At 40.0% G+C, this 14,576-nt stretch overlaps 1 protein-coding gene across 4 annotated transcripts; it reads right to left on the bottom strand.

Annotated features, from left to right (window-relative positions):
• Positions 1–2,583: 2,583 nt before the first annotated feature.
• Positions 2,584–14,314, bottom strand: jade1 (jade family PHD finger 1). Of its 4 annotated transcripts, none has more exons than XM_059353724.1 (12): positions 14,192–14,314; positions 12,334–12,416; positions 11,748–11,969; positions 11,514–11,581; positions 10,125–10,282; positions 9,064–9,248; positions 8,684–8,895; positions 8,120–8,287; positions 7,493–7,609; positions 6,192–6,794; positions 4,798–4,915; positions 2,584–4,509 (listed from the first exon to the last, which is right to left on the bottom strand). In XM_059353724.1, exons 2-12 carry the CDS (start codon positions 12,380–12,382, stop codon positions 3,401–3,403), a joined length of 3,009 nt encoding a protein of 1,002 aa, XP_059209707.1. In that variant the 5' UTR covers positions 12,383–12,416; positions 14,192–14,314; the 3' UTR covers positions 2,584–3,400. The 4 variants fall into 4 exon arrangements, with proteins under 4 accessions (XP_059209707.1, XP_059209706.1, XP_059209710.1 ...); XM_059353723.1 differs by lacking the exon at positions 14,192–14,314 and adding an exon at positions 13,107–13,530; XM_059353727.1 differs by lacking the exon at positions 11,748–11,969.
• Positions 14,315–14,576: the final 262 nt, after the last annotated feature.

Consider the following 14,576-nt stretch of genomic DNA (forward strand, 5'->3'; position numbering starts at 1 on the left):
AAGTATGTCTTCAAATTTAATGCAAAATGTCATAGTACTGTGTCATAGTATAGCATGTTGTTAAATTTTAATGAAAAAACAAGCAGTACTGAACGGGCCCTCGCAGTACACGGGGGATGCTGCCGCCGGGGTGTGTGCGTTACAGTGGCCCTATGAATTTCATTGCCTTAAGTGTTATAGTGTGGCCACGGAACCAAATATGAAATTAGACCGCCAACACAGTGCCACCTAGGGGCTGATCAATAAAACCTTAAAGGGTTATCCTCAGGAGGGCATTGACAATAATTGTACCAAGTTTTGTATAATAATGCACAAACTATCCCTTTAATCCTCATACAGTTTCTGAAGGAGGACTCTTAACTGATATGTATAAGTTAGAAGAGGCAGGTAGCAATGGTGGAAAGTAACTATGTACATTTACTCAAGTACTGGACTTAAAGTAAAATTTTGAGGTACTTTTATGTACATTTTATGTAACTTTATACTTCTACTCCACTACATTTTGAGACATATATTGTACTTTTTATTCCTCTACATTTAGCTGACAGCTTTAGTTACTTTTCAGGTCAAGATTTAAAATGAAAAACATGATACATTTAAAATGATTACCCATTTTTATAAATTAAACCATTTAAAAGTTTATAGTTAAAATGAGCGGAGTGGAGTCATTTCACAGTGTGGTATTAGTACTTTATTAGGATCTGAACACTTCTTCCACCACTGTCTTTTTAACTTCTTTATTTTTCTTTCTTGATTTCATTTTTAAATTTAAAATTTAAAATTTAAAATGTTTTAATTTTTTAATTTTTAATTTTTAATTTTTAATTTTTAATTTTTAATTTTTAATTTATTATTATTTTTTTATTATAATTTTTTTCCCCGCTTCTGCGCATGCGCAGTTTTTTCCGCTTCTGCGCATGCGCGGTTTTTGCGCATGCGCACTGTCCCCAAAGACCGCGCATGCGCAGACGCGAAAATCCCGCGCATGCGCAGAAGCGAAAAATCCCGCGCATGCGCAGAAGCACAGCGGAATGAAATAATAATAAAAAATATATATAAATTAAAAAAAAAAAAAAATTAATTTAATTTAATTATTTATTTTTTATATATATATATATATATATTTTTTTTTAAATAAATAATTAAATTAAATTAATTTTATATATATATATATATATATATATATATATATATATATATATATATATATATATATATATATATATATAAAATAAATAATTAAATTAAATTAAAAATTTAAATAAAATAAAGAAAGAAAAATAAATGTAAAAAAAAAAAAGTAAAGAAGTTAAAAAGACAGTGGTGGAAGAAGTGTTCAGATCCTTTACTTCAGTAAAAGTACTAATACCACACTGTGAAATGACTCCACTCCGCTCATTTTAACTACCTAATAAACTTTTAAGTGGTTTAATTTATAAAAATGGGTAATCATTTTAAATGTATCATGTTTTTCATTTTAAATCTTGACCTGAAAAGTAACTAAAGCTGTCAGCTAAATGTAGAGGAATAAAAAGTACAATATATGTCTCAAAATGTAGTGGAGTAGCAGTATAAAGTTACATAAAATGTACATAAAAGTACCTCAAAATTTTACTTTAAGTCCAGTACTTGAGTAAATGTACATAGTTACCTTCCACCATTGCTACCTGCCTCTTCTAACTTATACATATCAGTTAAGAGTCCTCATTCAGACACTGTATGAGGATTAAAGGGATAGTTTGTGCATTATTATACAAAACTTGGTACAATTATTGTCAATGCCCTCCTGAGGATAGGTGGCACTGTGGTGGCAGTCTAATTTCATATTTGGTACCGTGGCCACACTATAACACTTAAGGCAATGAAATTCATAGGGGTGGTATAGATTGGCCCCTGTAACGCACACACCCCGACGGCAGCATGCCCCGACACGTGTGTACTGTGAGGGCCCGTTCAGTACTGCTTGCAGTCCTAGTTTAATTGGAAATTTGCCCAAAATTCAATCAGACATCGGTTATGTTAAAAGTTTGAGTTTATGTTGATTAAAGTTGGACTTGAAATGTTTGAAGTCACTTTAAAAGAATATAAAGATGGACGAAAAACTGACCTCCTTCAACATACGTTGACCAGACACTTTTGAAAAGGACTAAAAACTTTCCTTTTTAGGAAACCTTTGGTTCCTCCTGTCCAGATGGTTTTTAGATTGTGTATGTATGTATATATACTTTTTCTTGTTGTTTAGCTGTTATCCTTTTATAATTAGACTGTTGTGCTTTTAACCTGTAGCACTTTGAGATTTCCTTAAATGTAAAGTGCATTACAAATAAAATGTATTGTTATTACGTTAATCTGCAAAAATTATATGACATTAAAATTACAAAAGCGGCAAAACCTCACATTTAACAATCTGGAACTGGCAGGTTTTTGGTATATTTGTTTGAAAATTGACTTAATTTTCCTAACTTGTTAATTGTTTAACTACTTAATTCAGCTCAAAAATACTGTATTATTTGTTACCTGTGTGAATTAATGCAAACAAGAAGTTCCAGAAAAAAACAGTCACACAAGGATCACACACTCAAGTCCTCCAGAGTTTTTATTCCTCTTTAAGACAAAGACAAAAACAAGTTTCATTTTGCATAACAGTAGTACAGCAGCGGCCGAGGGTACAAAATGCTTTTTTAAATTTTTCAGTGTAAAAATAACTCTACTCATACCTCACACCTGTGCCGTCCTCTCGTAGTGCAAACGCTTCAAATAAAAGTTAGGCACATGATGGATACGATACGATCGCAGTTCAATTACACTTGAGTGCTGATGACGAGTAAAACATCATTCTGAATTCCTTTGTTTTGTGTGTGTGTGTGTGTGTGTTTTATAATGTCCAACAATCGTAGACTGAAGACAGCTGGAGTTTAAATAGCGATAAAAGGGCAGTTTGACTTCCTGTTTGTAGCTGTTAACATCAGATGAAGCTTGATGAAAAAAAGACCTAAAGAGTGCTATTTCACTGACAAGATGAAGATTATCTGTCGGCTTTTTTCGACTAAGTGCAACTGAGTTTAATACTATGACAACAAATAACATTGCAAGCTTATGGTCCCAAGCAACAATCATAACTTCTCCCTAGATGATGCTTGTAAATATCTGAGCGAGCATTTAAGTGGCAACTTGACATCTTTGACATCTACTTTTAAGGAAAGAAAAAAAAAACTAGCTCAAAATAAAGTAAAATATTTCCCAGATTTACATATGTTACAAATAAAAAATAAATATCAGCTCTGTTTTTAATCTAGGCATTTTTATGATTCATCAAGAAAAATAAAAAGGTACAAAGAGCGACAGTCGTTCTTTTTCCGACTAACACAGTGCAGCTTATTTTCAAAGTTTTGCTCCGCCATCAGGAGGCCAGCACACCTCGGCGGATGATGTCTGACCCGTAGCGTCGGCCGAGAGACGAGTCGCCTCTCAGCTGGTGGGAGTGGCATCGTTTCAAGCAGGGCTCCATCTCGCCATCCCCTGGTTTGGAGTCGGAGGCGTAGCCGTCGTTGTCCGACCCCGTGCGGAGTCTTGTCCTGGGGTAGGACGGCTCCGACATGTTGGTCAGCGGCCTCAGCAGTGGCTTGCGGTGCTCCTGCTGCTGCTGTTCCTCCTCCTCATCCTCCTCCTCTTCCTCCTCATTCATTGTTGATGTCAGAGGCCTCTCGCTTCTCTTCGGGATCCTGAACTTCCCCCAGCTCCTCAGATGTCCTGCCACATGTTTGTTGGTTGTGTGTGAGCCGTTGGCCTGAGCTTTCCTCAGCCAGCCGTTGGTTTTGGTGGCGTCTGAGACCTCGCTGGCTCTGTTTAGTTTAGTGTTGGTCGTCACATCTAAAGAGACGGGGCTTCTTTTGGTCATTCCTTCGTCCATGAAGTAGTCATCGTTGTCAGAGTTCCTGATATCGACCAGCCTGATGGACACGGTTTTCTCCAGGTGTTTTGACCCGAACCTGTTCCTCGTCTGGCTGGGGAAGCTCTCCGTCACATCGCTCCTCCTCTTCCTCCTTCTCTCCTCCATCTCGTGGTCGTCTCGTTTCCGTCTGGCCAGCGCCTCGTGTTCTGGCCCTAAGGCCTCCCTCCTGGGGCCTTTCCTGCCCTCCAGTTTGTGCAGCTTGACGGTGATCATTTCCTGAACAACTTCCGGCCTCTGAAGCTTTGGAAACTGAACCTCCTGGCTGATCTCACAGTTCTGCATTTTGGCATCACTTGTGTCCTCAGTAGGCTCAGGGTCTTTGATTCGAGAGCCTTTACCATCCTTTGTCTCCAGCGGTTTGCTCAGACTGCCCTTTTTGTCAGTGTGCGGGGCGTCGGAGATGCCTTTCCTGTCGCCACTTTTCCTTCTTTCCTGCTTTAAAGAGCCTCGTTTGGTTTTCAGTCCAGAGTGGCTCCAGGAGGAGCGAGACTGGGAGCCCTGAGAGGATAACCAGCCCAGAGAGAAGAGCCTCTCCAAATCCTTCGCTGAGGGATCGCCTGTAACAAAAATTCAGCACAAATTCAGGGCAATGTTTTAATATTATCTTCTAGTGACTTCCTGTGGAATGATAGTCATAATATGATATTAGAAATGTGTAGAACAGATTAAGAATCATGTTCATGTATGAACAGTTGGCTATTAGGAATGAAATTTAAAACTGCATCAATTATTGTTCGGTTTTGACCACAAAAGAACTCCAAACACAGCCCTGACATAATATTGCATGATTAATATGAAGTTGATATGATTTGTCATGCTGTAATAAAATAACAATGTCAACTCACCCGTGAGCAACTCTTGGTCGAGCAGTCGAACTTGGTGCTGGAAGATCTGCTCCTGGACTCTCCACAACGAGCGCTTCATCTTCTCCCTTCGGGTCACCATGTAGGTCAGGTTACGGACCTGAGGAGCAACAGTAGCAGGTTCTTTACACAGATAATCTTGAACTATGATTAACATCCTCCAACACTGTTACAATGGCTCTGATTTCGTCCTCTGAAATGTGCAGATTTGCTGCTTTCATCCTTTCCTTTTAATGTGAATATCTTTTTCTCAGAAACAAAGTATGGCAGGCATTTTTTTTTACTATTTTCGAACATTTTAAAAACTAACAGCATGTCTAGATCGAAAAGGTCAGTTGCTTCAGAGTCATGTGAAAGCTGTTGTTACACGAGCACAACCGTCTAAATCGGTGCCGTCTAGTCTGAGAATTTAAACGCGTCAAACAGCAAAGAATGATTAAGAGCAAGGAACTTTCCATATTGGTCTTCTCAGCTGCTAAGCAAAAGTTAAGGGAGAGTGCATATCTAATTATATCATAATATTATGTTCTAATTTTATTACACATACATTATATACTAATATATTGTGTTTACTACCATATATGGCTATGTATATTGTATTTAATATTCACACTTTTACCAATCTATATTGGATGTACAGGAGGTACACTTTAGTTACTTGGATCTTCTCCAGGAAGACTCTTCAACAAGTCACTATACTTCTTTATTAGGGCAAACAGAGTTTCACTACTGGACTACTTATAGGTCCCAGAATCTTATCTAGCCTGGAATGTTTAACCTTAAATCTTGCCCACAATTTCCACTGTCTATTGTATTTGTAAATCTTGAATTTATAGCTTTTCCAGAGAGAAGAAAGACCAAACATTGAAGCGGTTAACAAAGACTTTTTTTTAGCAAGGCCACAAAATCTGAGCTTAAAAACTGGCTTGTTATGTTTATGTTCAGCTACCAGCACCTAGCTTTACAACAAGAGAACATTAACACTTTAGTTTTGTCCAACAACACTTCACCGAAAGAAACACAAAATTGCTCTTTCATAAGATGAAAGAAAGGCATGAGGCTACCTGGTGGCCTTGTTGAAAGTTCACTGACATTTTAAAAAGATGTGGAAAGTAAGATTTTTTCAACTGGATTCTTCTGCAGGAAAAAAAAAAAACTCCGCTCACCTCCAGTAAACATTCTCAGGACTCGCAGGTTGTGGTGTTAAATAGTTTTAAAAGGGACGATAATCTCTGCTGTATTGTGAATTAATCTTATCTACAAAGAAGTAAACTTCTCCACTGCACTCAAATTTTATTTAAATTGATTTAACCATGTCTTCGGTCAGTCCCTCCTCGTCGTCTCTGAACTTAGGTGCCGGTGGAGTGGAAACCTACCCTCTCCAGGTCTTGCCGCAGGTGTGTGAAGAGCTGCAGGCGTCGCAGCAGCACCTCGTGCTCGCGCCGTGCCAGGCTCTCCTCCTCGTCCTTCTTGGGTGTGAGTAGTGGCTGGTTGAAATTGGCTTTGCGTTTCAGTTTCCAGTACTGGTACAGGAAATCCACCACCTCCGGCGGCAGCTTCAGGCGACCGGCCACGTCCTCCACCTCAACAAACTGGTAGAACTCTTCCTCCATCTCCTGCAGCTTCATCTTGCGGAGGCTGACTCTCTTCTCCTGCTGGCGGCTGGCGAGCGCCTCCAGATCGCTGGGTGCTCTGGCTTTGAGCTGAGGGGCCACGTAAGGAGAGGGGGAGGAGGAGGCGGCGTCTTCTTCCCCTCTCACCCTGCCTCTCCTCTTGCCCTTCTTGTCTCTGGTGCTCTCCTTCTCCTCCTCGTCACCCGAGTCTCGGTCCCTGGACTCGGCGCCCTCGAACCCGGAGTGTTTGGGGCAGTAAGACTTAAACTTGACCTCGTCTTCCTCTGTGAGGATGGTGTTCATTTCCAGGCTGGCTTGGAGGCCGCACGTCACATGGAAGGCAGTCCGACAGTTTTTCGCTGAGCACTAAAGCAGCACATACAACATTGTTAAACATTTAAAACACACAGCATCAGATGACTTATAACAAAATCATTAAAAAGGTTTAATATGTTACTTTTCCACAAAAAATGGCAAAAATGGCTTGACCTCAGTTGTTCATGTTGTTTAGTGCGTACTTGCATAATCCCAAATGTTTTAAACAGTGCTCAAACTTAAAAAACGTAATTTTTTTCTATTCTTTTTTGTCGTCTGTCAATGGCATCACATAACCTTTAGCCACTCGAGTTGCTCTAAGTTGCAGATAAACATGGTAAACACCAGATTATACGTCAGAGAGTAATTGTAAATCATACAATGTCACAGATTTACACACAGTAACCGTAATACAGCATTTTAAATTGTGAAACAGCTACAGCAACAGCTCAAAATATGCAAAATATGACCAACTTCAAATAGACAAATGTTTCAGATTTTGTGCTGACTGATCAGCTGCCTCCTCCAACCTGCTGAGCTGTGAAATTACCATTACCAACCAGTTTAATTTCCCCACGTTTGGTTTTGTAAAGCAGATGTGATAAAACATCACTCTCCACCACACCGGGGATATCTCTTACTGCAGAATCTGAATGATTATAACACGCTGGGTCACGCGTTTCTTTTTACGTCTCATTAAATGTCTTTGTGTTTCTGCAGTGGGGTTGAAATGTGAGCGGGAACGCTACCTGTATACACGCTCCGGCCTTCTCTTTACACAGGCAGCAGATCAGAGCCCATCTGTTGCTGGGAATGTGGGACACGTTGGTGATTGGCTCCATCTTCTCCGGATTCCCGATGCTCACCTGCACAGCACATTCAACATGATGAGTCAAGTGTGAGTGACATGTCAACGCAGGCGGTGCTGACTCATTTAAAATATGCAATTACCTCATCAACAACATGAGTACACAGTGCCTTAGATCAACAGCATGTGTGCAGGGAAAGTTTCTGGTTATAATGACTTACAAGACCCTTTTTTCCCCCCATCACAAGGCTAAGTTCTTATTGATTTTCTTTTGCTGGTGGAAATGGGCTCATTTTCAGTTGTCTTGGTTTCATAAAGTAAATTAAACAATGGTAAAGGGTTAAAACTGATTTCAGAGATTCAAAAAAAGAAGAAAAAAGGCTGGAAATGTCCTTATTACATTATTTTCGTGTGTTGTTGCTGGTCATGTGCAAAGTTAAACTAGGTCTTTGCTATTTTGAGATTCAAACAGTACGATAATTCTGCACTGTGTAAAATTCATTATTTGGAATAAAAGAAAACATTCAGTAAATAAGAAAGACAGTAAACAGGTAGATTTTTTCCTCACCTCTGGAATCCACAAGGCACAGCTGACGTGGACCCACTTGGTGCCACTCCGGGTCGGCTTCATGGCTCCCCCCTTCTTGGGACACAACTGGCACTTTGGCAGGATGCCGAGGGCGCAGATCCGGCACAGCCAGCTGCCCTTTGGGACTTTCTGGATGCCGTAACATGCCTGGGTGAGAAGCGCAAACGGAGAGAGGCTCAGCTTCCAAGCAGCAAGCAGAAATCAATACACCAAGAAAGACACAGAAATGTGTGTGTGTGTTTCAACAGCTGATCTGCACACAAACTGAAAAACTGATTTTGTTTTGTTTGCTTACTACTGCAAAGTTTTTAATCAGATGGACAAAAAAAGTCTCCAAGTGCTTCAAAGTTATGCTTTGGGAAAAAATAAAAAAGTGTGTGTTATGTGTCATGTGAGCAGCACTTCATTGTATTATTCATATCTCAGCTGTGATTGATTTTGCTTCATTTTAACGCTTTCAACGATTTTTAATTAAAGTTAAGATTTGTATTAGTTTTTCCGCTCCTGCACAGTGAGTTGAATGAGCTCGTGTTGACTTCTGACCTGGTGAACGCAGATGTTGCACTTGTCGCAGAACACCATCTCGTTGTTGTCCTCCCCGTCGGGCGACTGGCAGACGTCACACACCACGTCCTCGTCATACTCAATGCCCAGCCCCTCCTCCGTTTCCATGGCGTGTGTCATGTTTTCGTGGCAGCAGCGCTCAAACTCCTCCATCACCCGCTCCATGGTGATCTCATCCAGTGGAGGCATGGCTGGAAAAGTCGTGAGTAAAGGTTTACTGGTTTGTTTGACACAAAGTTGCCCTTTTTCCCCCCTTACAAGACAACCTTCGACAATACATCTGACCTCCTCCAGAAAAGCAAAGTACACCTCTAAATGATGCCTACAAAATGAAAACCATGTTTTAACTACTGACTCACCCATTTCTGCAAACTCTTCGTTGGTGATTTGCAGCCAGGTCACGTCCTCTTCGTTCAGGTCGTAGCGGCACATCCCCTCCGCCAACGTCCGGATGTCCACGTAGCCAAGCGCCTCTGTGCCGGACGTCCGGATCAATTTCTTTGGTCTGACGAACATGACCTCCTTTCCTTTCTCCGCCAACACTCTGCACAGCACAGTCAGGAGACATGTCACTTTACTGTCCTGCATTAGCAGCATGATCATTTATCCATCCATTCTCTAAACACTAACATGTTTGTCTACTCAGAAAGTTTGGGTGCTTCAGGATTTTCTTGACATTATTTCATGCAAAACACATAAGAATATGGATCAATCAAAAAGCAAATTTGACTGAGATTAGACATAAGAAAGTGTGTGGCTGTCACATTTTCCTCATGGAAGAAGGTCCTGAACCACAGAGCATTTCTATCTCACATCATGGTGCAAAAACATCACCAGGTCCAACAGTTGACTGCTGAAACTTCCTTTAGTGGATAAACCAATGTGTTTTCACTCAGTGGATAAAATGTCTGGACCAAAGAACTTCCAGAAAATATGTATTAATTTAATTAATTTTCCACTTTCACTGACTAAAATATTGTTAACTTCAGTCCAGATCATCACTATCAAATATTCATTCATTTTCTGAATTGAAACCCTACAGATTTTCGTTTACATAATGCTCGTGTTAGTATGAAAAACAACAATAAAGTTATCTTGCGAATTGATTTCTGTTTACTTAATGCAGGGGTACGGATTGTTCTACAGACCTATAATAAGTCTGTTTATTACAGACTTGTTATAGCAGCTGAGGTTAAACGTCCAAACTCACAGCCTTACCAAAATGCATTATCATAACCAAACATTTTGAAAAATATTAAAAATGAAAAAGCCAATACATGTCCCTGAGGATGGATATGGGTTAAATTAGCTTGTCTCATCAAAACAGTGACATCTCAACTTTATGAGCCTCTCCTGCATTCCCACAATACAGGAGCATGTAACTTTCTTGTTTCAAGGCACCCTTTTCTTTTTATCCCACCTGGCGACTGGCTGGGGTATGGACTGGGGACTGACGGGAACCTGGACACCTTTCTCCCACTCCTGCCTCCACGGGTCGGCAAGGACGTAGTACTCCTCTGGGTTCAGCTGGTACGAGTCGTGCACTTTCATGGCGGTGATCAGGTCCGTCCTGAAAACCTGCAGCAGCAGATTAAAACAAGAGTAAACATTGACATCCGAATGACATCCCTGAATCATCACAAAAACATCACAATGACAAAAAAATGTATATGAAAAGAGACAATAAAATATACTCTTCATGAATTAAAAAGCCACATTTTGGCTTACAAATACTGGTTTATCAATGTTGTGTATTAATAACATCTAGAAAGCTACTCATCCTATAGCTCATATTAGCTCTAAAATTGCACAATTTTGTCTTGTGAACTGTACAATGTGTGCCAATAACCATGTTTATAACCAAAATAATTAGAACATTTTTCTCTCCATAGAGATACTGCATTATCAGTGCTTGCACAGGTTAAAAAACAACCATGTTGTATATACACAGCCAGACAGGAACCAGCCAATCAGGATCCTGCTTTGGCCTGAGTCATTGTTTTGTTTTGATTTGATTGGCTGTTGGTCAGAGGGAGTGTACAGTGGCCTGCAGGAACCAAGTCCACAGACTGTACAGTAGATAACAGCAGGCATATTTCCACCCCAAACCCCGCCGTGCAATGTGGAAGATTATATAAACAAGGTGACCCAAAAAGAATTATAAAATATAAATATTATTAAAATGTTCATGCTTGAACTGTTTTGTTTTTTTTCTTTCAAGGGGCCAAATTAACCCATTGAGGCCTGAAAAATCGCTGGGTGATTTTAAAATAAGCCTCTAATTTCTGGAAATTCTGGAAAAATTCTGGGAAAAAAAGTGTCAACTCTTCTACTAAATAATAGATTGTTCAGCCTCTGTAGCAGATAGAAATGAAATTCAAAAGTATTTGAGAGCTTATACAAATACTACAAAACGACGTATCCGCTTTCCTGGCTTCAATGGGTTAAACAAAGAATTAAAACATGACAGCCGAGTACAAGAATAAAAGCAGAAAAAACGTCATGAACTATAACCTATACAGTAGAATCAGAATTAAATGTATTCGCCAAGTAGGTTTTCACTTTCAAGAAATTTGCTTTGGTTTTTGGTGGCTGGGATAAACAGTATATTAAGAGGAAAAAAAGAGACAAAGTACAGCAACATTAAAGAACATCAAATAGAAGTATAAAAATCACAATTGGAATATAAAGTAGATGCAATAAAAAAGAATTTACAAAATATAACAAATGTGTACAATTTTAACAGTAAAAACTGTCTTAAGGATGTGCAAAAAGTACACAGTTCACAAAAAGTTCACCATGGACGTACCTCAGAGGGTTTCTGCCCGGTCCCCCTCCTGGGCTGTAATGAATGCTGTGACCAGCAGGTAGAATTACCTGGAAAAAGAGAAACACAACAGGATGTTAAATGTCTTTTTTGTCTATTTCTGCTGGTGCTGCTTTAATGATCAAAAACCTCACATCCTCTAAAACATATGGAACATCAAACGATCATATGAAAGCATCTACACATTTATTTGCTTTTCAGCTATTATTAACTTACCCTGAGATTTTGTGGAGCATGCAACAAATGCTACAAAGTGTTTACATAATTGTTCACTGAGGTCAGATGTGAGCCTGTCTGTCTGACCTGCCGGTGTGTCTTTAAAGGTGAAAGTGTCCCTATACTGTCTCCTGTCTCTCAGACTGTAGGCCTTCTTTTTCTTTTCCTTAATCTTTGTCCATCTGCTGCTTGTCTTTATTTTTCTCCCTCTTTGTTTCCTTCCTGAACATGAAGTATATCTTTAATGACACCAACAGTAACAAGGAAGAAGACACATTTCCTGCAAAGTGCATCTACTCTAAAAATGTAATGGCAAGAAAATTGACCTGGCTGAGAAGAAGATGCCACATTTACAGATAAAAACGGTGAAACTGTACATATATTGAAACACCATATTTATTTAATAATTCAGTTCAAGACAAAATTATATTTAGTGGTATTTGATGATGAAAGTTGGCATTTCCTCTGAATCTTTGCACTTTCACTTGTGAAATTGAGGAAGGTGGGAGAGTTATGCTTGACCTCATTCCAGTCTATATTTGGACTCGGTATGAATGAGTCAGCAGAGACAATATTTTTTGCTTACTTCCATTGTCGGAGTCATCACTGCTGCTGGGGTGCCTGCTTCTCTTCATCGTTGTCTGTCTGCGGAGCTCTGGTGTATGGACACTAGACACAAATCAGACAGGAGGTTAAGTTACAGAAGGGACTAACGACAAGATACACAGCTGTGATAAAAACATTTTTTAACATTTGGGAATAAGATTTTAAAAAGTCAGACTCAAAAACTGACACAATGTTACAGCACAATATTAGGAACACAGTCCAAATAATCCCTGGCATACTTGATTAGTAAGTTAACACCCAAACTCAAGCTACACTTTTCTCCTCTGTAGTTCCCCAGTAGTTGAACAATCTGCTGAGTCCCTCTTAATCTTTAAGAAGAGGCTAAAGATCCAGCTCTTACGTAAACACCTTCACACATAATAGACATGGATGATGGGGAATTAATATATACAGTAATGCTTTAAGAGACAAGTTTCCACCATGAATAAAAGCATACACATGTGAGTCATTACACAAGCTGCTGCATGTCACTGCTAAAACAGTGAATGTGCTAATTCAAGATTCAGTTTCATTTCTAACCAAACAATCAGTATACTAACTATCCCTGCAGCCACATGCCATCTTCTGCTAGGAACATGACCATGTCTGTCAATATTTACAATAGCACTCTACTTATATGGCATACACAGGTTAATATCAAAGCAAAACAGTAGTTAAACATGTCAATATATTAGCTTCTTCCTTGCTGATCTGAAAGCTCACCAGCCCTGTAAACTGGTGATGTGTACATACCACGGTGACTGTTCAGCGATGACAACAAGAAGCAACCACATGCAACACAGACAGGAAAACAACGCCTCACAATTGAGCTAACTTAACAACGCCGTGCAATGCTGTGAATTCAGCTTGCTTGCGGCGTGCTAAAAACTCCCCGACAGGTGGACATATCTCAGGGGCTGCTGCCAGCGTGCACAAGGAGGGGAAAGGTGCTAACCCCTTACTTAGCTGGCTAGGCTAACAGCAGGCTAGCTACAGTTTACCCCTTTTCCCCAGCAAACAGCCACTAGAAAGTAGCCAACTTTAGCTAGAATGCTAAACCAGATACTGGTAACCCAGCAACACACGCAATAAAGTGTGTTTTGATATATGATCAGCTTTAAATCAAGCTACATAGAGTTGCATTTTTTAAACCAGACTAAAAATGCTAGGTAGGCTAATATTAGCCAAAGCTAATGTACCGTTATGCAACATGCGGGCCCACCCACACCCGGCACAAATGTTGTTTATGATCGATATGCTTTTTTTTTTTTTTTAAATGCTTAATGCGTCCGTTAGCTTGAAATAAACAATTCTGGACAAATGGAAACACAACTACTTGACATTAGGCGATTTTACGTTTATAGTGCATGTTTTTCAAGAGGCTAGCAATAAATTTAGCTGACGTTGTTGGTTAGCTCGGATGCTAACACACATATGTAATGTAGTTGGCATTAGCATTAGCCGTTGCTAACACGTTGGCTCCTAGGTGTTATTAAACATTCCCAGTCCGCTACCTGCCAAAGGTTAAGGGTCAGTATTGATCCAAACACACTACCAGAAACAATAATGATCACTGCTAACTTACTGATACGGCTAATGTTGTTGTGCTATCTGTGTTGCTATCCAGTGGGGCACAGTGTGGCAGATCTACCACTGGCTGAGGTTAATCTTTGGCGCCATTTTAAATGACGATGTCGCGTTTTCCTAGCGGACTGCTGCTAGAGCGACCATACTAAAAATATTAACTCGTTCAAATAGCCCGTTAAGAACATTATGGCACATATGCACAGGAGTCAGAAACCCACGTAGAGTTGTAAAATAAATTGGACGGTACATACAGAGCACGTCAGGCCGATGAAAGCCGGTGTTTTTGAGTTTGATGTGAAGCGCAGTTTTTAGCCGCTTGAGTTCCGCTTGACCCGCATTCCACATACACAAACACGGAGCGGAGCGGCCGGGGAGGAGGTTACCCTGCCAGGGCTGCAGCCGCGCCTGTGCGCCGCTGGAGGGCAGCAGAACCCGCTGAACCGGCCCCGGTGCCACTAATCCAACGGCTCCTAAAGCAGGAAAAATAAATCGTCACCCTGTTAAAATAATCGCTTAACTAATTTTTTCAAGTTTTGCAGGAAACACAAAAAAACTTCACCAAAAGTGTAACATATGACATTTATTGATCATTTCACTCTAAAAGGTATACAACAAAGGATGGCTATTGGCATAGTA

This window comes from Centropristis striata, chromosome 16 (assembly GCF_030273125.1).
Source record: "Centropristis striata isolate RG_2023a ecotype Rhode Island chromosome 16, C.striata_1.0, whole genome shotgun sequence".
Classification (NCBI taxonomy): Eukaryota; Metazoa; Chordata; class Actinopteri; order Perciformes; family Serranidae; genus Centropristis; species Centropristis striata.

Excerpts from the sequence above, each read along its gene's own strand:
- jade1 (XM_059353723.1), bottom strand. The coding sequence starts at position 13,147 with ATGTGGTTGCTTCTTGTTGTCATCGCTGAACAGTCACCGTG. Across the intron at positions 12,417-13,106 it reads ATCGCTGAACAGTCACCGTG|TGTCCATACACCAGAGCTCC; the intron begins GTATGTACACAT and ends ATTTGTGTCTAG. Across the intron at positions 11,970-12,333 it reads TGATGACTCCGACAATGGAA|GAAGGAAACAAAGAGGGAGA; the intron begins GTAAGCAAAAAA and ends CTTCATGTTCAG.